At 35.5% G+C, this 4,640-nt stretch overlaps 1 protein-coding gene across 3 annotated transcripts in view; it reads left to right on the forward strand.

Annotated features, from left to right (window-relative positions):
* Positions 1–4,640, forward strand: part of LOC117118843 (SH3 and PX domain-containing protein 2A-like) — a 38,556-nt gene that overhangs the window by 313 nt on the left and 33,603 nt on the right. For 2 of the 3 annotated variants that reach the window (XM_033263558.1, XM_033263559.1), the window contains exon 1: positions 2,460–3,156. The exons of the other annotated variant lie outside the window; for it this stretch is intronic. In XM_033263558.1, coding sequence (XP_033119449.1) covers positions 2,521–3,156 — 636 coding nt within the window. In that variant the 5' untranslated portion in view covers positions 2,460–2,520. Of the gene's footprint in view, positions 1–2,459; positions 3,157–4,640 lie in introns of those variants that run through there. 3 annotated transcript variants of the gene reach the window in all.

A 4,640-nucleotide genomic window follows, 5' to 3' on the forward strand; every position in this document is an offset into this window, starting at 1 on the left:
TACCAGGTAGGACAAATACTGTATAATTACTTAAATAGATAAAAATGGTAGAAACTATCCACCGCCGGACACCATCCCGGTATTTCTGAGTCAAGGTTTCGGGGCTGTCACAACTTTTATCTTAACTACAAACCTAACTAAACAATGGTAAAAACTATCCCCCGCCTGACACCATCCCGGTACTTCTGAGTCCAAGTTTCGGGGCCGGGAATATATGTTAAAAGTATAGACCAAGAAAATATAAAAGGAAATGAATTGTGAAATCAGAAAAAGTGTTTCTTATAAGTAATTTTGAATAAATTAAGAGATTGACATTCTTGAATTCTGATTGGGATTTTGTTCCAAACTTTTGCTCCAGAGATTTTTAAAGAGCCATTCATTACAGAGAAATTTGGAATTGGGGGGATAACATTAAGCGAGTGAGCGTATCTCGTAGAATATCCATGTCGGTCAACAACCATTTCTATATCATTACATAGGCTGGAAGGCGCAACACCATTTATACATTTGTACATTAAACATGCAAGGGCGTAATCTCTACGTTCATCAAAAAGTTTCCAATTATTTTGCTTATTAAGATCAATTCCACGAAAATTTATAAAATCAAAATTATTTTATTCTAGCAGCTCGTTTTTATAGCCTTAATAGAATGTTTTTGTTTTTGTTAGACGTAGTTCCCCACACTGAGATTGCATAGTCCATACAGGGTTGTATGGACTATATGTAATTATGTAATAATGTGATTTTAGTGTTATCTTGATATAGTTTCTGGGACCCCCCCCCCCAACCTATGGAAATAATTGTCTTTTCCTGCAATTTTAGGGTTATCCCCTATATGATCTTTTGTGATTTAATCTGTTCATGTGCATTTGGTTTTTTTTTGTATTTTTTAAAGAGCATATTAAATACATCAAATCAAATCAAAAAGTTTTCTGTAGGGCCTAAATTTGTTCTGAATCTTAATCTGAATATATACCGGTACTGACAGAGGACCGTATTAACGTATATGCGTCAGTGTGCATATTCATCAGTGTTATATCCATATGTAAATTATTAGCATGGACTTATTAATAGGTCCATGCTATTAGTATTATTCTTTGTTATCCTTTGTGGGGTCTACCGCAGCCCTGAAGGATTGGACTTTAGGGTGCGAAATGACCGAGTTTGAGACCTGCCGCGCCGATGCCGTACATACTTGCCCTAGTGCTTCTTGTGTCTTTAAGCAAGATACTTTGCTATAATTACTTGTCCTTTGAGTGAAACGTTAAGCCGGTTTTGCACTAGGCGAATTTATTCGCGCGAATCGAAAGCATCAGTTCATGCGCATGCGCACTCACATTCCTATCGGAGTTTTTGCGAAGCGAAAAAATGCGCAACCAATCAGAGCTCAGGAAGAGAACCGACGCTTTGATTCGCGCGAATAAATTCGCCTATTGGAAAATTGGAAAAGCACATGCACATGACAATAGAACTTAGTACATTATTCGAAAGGGGTACCATGAATGACAAATGTAGTGTTTTAGGTTTGTGGGTATTACACGATTTAGCAACTACAAAAACCATCTAATCCATTTGCTATCACTGTGTGGCTCTTAAATATTAATTGGTTATTAAATGAACACCTGATTTGTCAGCCTGGTTATATACTTGACTAAAATGACATATGGAGTACGGTAGCTAAATCAAATTCCTTTTGTTTGCAAGTTGCATTTCTTATAATAAATTAGGTTATCAATACTTCAACATCAAGTATCTTTTGTCTATAGCAAAAAGCAAGGTCAGCAACCAAACCTCCACTGTTTGTGGATGATCTGGTCGGTGACAATACACGACTGTCAAAATCTGTCGGCATGGGGGTTTTCTTTAGTTGGAAGATTTTATAAACCACAAAAAAAATCCCGCTATAATCACCCATAAGCATGAACGTCTTTGAAGTGCGTTCTCCACCAGATCGAAAAGGTTTTTGCGAAAAAGTGTTAAACATGGATATGGTATAGCACCAGGCAACAATGCTATTACAAAACTTGTTTGAATTCTATTGTAATAAAGTTCAGGGTCGGAGGATTTATTCTAGCTTGACGGTATATATGTCTAGTCCTTAGTTGGAATCCGCAGACGATGTTAGCCAGCTTCCCTTAAGCCACGCGCTTTGAAGTTCATATCTGGTTATCTCCTGGTGTGGATCGTCGTTACCTGGGCTCTGTTGCTATAATATTTGGACACTGCATTGAAGGATATTTTGAACATTTTCAGTTGCATAGCTCAAATGATTGAGGATAATGTCATAATGTACTTGATCTGAAAAGGAGCATTGAACTCTCGCTATAATAATTGATCGGGTCATCACAATTTATCGTTGTTTTAGACTTTGTAAGTTTCACATAGACAACTTGACCTTATTTTTACCATTAGCTAAAAAAAAATAAAAATAAAATAATCACTACTTTCGTCCCACGTAATATACACCTGTATATAGTACCATTATTAATAGAAATTTTTAAAAATTCTAAATTACTAAATATGATCCCAACTCAAGATAGACAAGGAGGAGATACAGAAGCAAGTGAAGCAGAAATAGAAAATCCAATAAGTACCATAATGGAACAAATTACTGGACTAAATCAGAAAATAGAACACAACGTTTTGGAAATTGGCGATAATGCTGTGGGTGTAAGAATAAATGAAGTAATTGCCAGCATAAAGGAAATAGATGAGAATGTTGGCAGAGCACACAATACGATAGATGGCATGAATACATCGATGGAGGAAATAGAAAACAGGCTGGCAGATTTGGAAAAGGAAAATACAGAACTGAAAAAGACAAACAAATCTCTCATGATTAAGTTAGAAAATATTGAAGGACAGTGTCGAAGGAATAGTCTGATATTTTATGGTTTTAATGACAACGAAAATGAAAAGTGGGATGGAAGAAATGAAAAACGCATCAGATCATATTCATGTGTCAAAGATAATTGGAACAAACTCGGAAAAGCTCATCGTATAAAATCCGTATCAAGACTAAGGCCAATATTTTTCAAAGTTGAAAAGTTTAAACAAAAAGACGTGTTAGCGAAAACTAAACAGACGGTAAAGAAAGTAGAAGATCAAGAGGAAAAGAAGGAAGCAGAAGGACATAACAAAATAGGCACAATCAACGTAAGTGAAGATTACACATTTTTTCAGAAAAAAAATTATTTCTTCTTCAATTTCCTATAGGCCTACATGAGCTTAAGAAGTCTGTCTCTGTCATATTCAACTTTCGTCCTTCTACAATCTTAAGATTGCATTGTGGCTAGAAATATGAAAAAAGGTTTTCATAAGGAGCCAAGACATGCCATAATAACCCATCAATTTTCTATATCAATTATCTCAATTCCTAGAATGGAACAGTAATGGATGCGGAACACCTTTACTGACTGAAAATTTTGTAATTATAGGCTATAAAATTTTGATTTCAAATGAAACATGGGTAAAATATATTGGATATCATAAAGTTATTGGAGAAAATGATATGATATCCGTTAATACCGGAACTAAAATAAATAAACGATCACACATTTACCGGTCATCAAGAGAGGTGTGTGGAGGTACCGTAAATCACATACCAGCCAGTTTTGAATCAACACTGATAATCCTGCCAATAACAATGAAATTGGTACTCTACTAGTTCCTAAGTATGAACAACCTCGCCGTATCTTGGTACCAGAGGAAATTACCAAGTGGTAATTGCTTTCCCTTGAATCTCCTTTTCCTCTCCAAGTGATTCCAGTTTTTGTTAAGAATAAATACAAGAATACACAATTGAAATGAAAACAATACTCAAATACTTTATCTAAAACATTTATTCAGGGGCTCGCTAAATGTATTATTTTTTTCTATTATTAAGTTGGAAACATTTATTTTAATTATAATTAAAGGCCTATAGAACGGTTTCCTAATAGTCCCTGGGCCCAGTGCTTTGCGCTGCTGTTGAACATGAGAAATGTTACTTTTAGAAAATATGTATAATCAAACAATAGAAAATTCAGGCCACGATATGAACACGAAACATTTAAACTACAGATAATAACTCTTTGGTATGTTTATAAACCTCTTCTATTATAAATAATCGAAATTATGGAAAAATAAGAAACAAGTGGTTTGATATAACATAGGATGCTTTAAAAAACAAGGTTAAAAAGCTTTAAGAAATGCATATAGAAATAAAATCCAACAAAATATCTGCATCATTTTACGAATTTGAGTCGAATGGAAGAGCAGTTAAGACACGGGGCGCCGCAACGTACAGCCGATATTAGCGCTGCCTCGAACGGCACGCTCGCATGGTCCTGGTAGTAACAAAAGTCTTCTCGGATAAGGACTCTAAACCGTACACAATTTAGCTCATGTGCATTTTAAAGAACCGTCAGTACATCTTTCGAGACGAGTAAGGGGTTACCCCAGATGTAGGCCTACTGGTTAATACAGTCCTTGTTGTGGACAGACGAGAGATACTGCTGGTACCGGTTTACAAGTACAAATAGGCCTATAGACAGCAGAAAGTTCCGGGTTCGAATCCCAAGTACGGTGGGGGACCTATTTTTTTTACACTCGCAGATTCCTCTTTTTTAAGGTTAAAAAATTTATTATCTATATTTACA

This window comes from Anneissia japonica, unplaced genomic scaffold (assembly GCF_011630105.1).
Source record: "Anneissia japonica isolate Jap-2015-1 unplaced genomic scaffold, ASM1163010v1 scaffold737_len1565949_cov176, whole genome shotgun sequence".
Lineage (NCBI taxonomy): Eukaryota > Metazoa > Echinodermata > Crinoidea > Comatulida > Comatulidae > Anneissia > Anneissia japonica.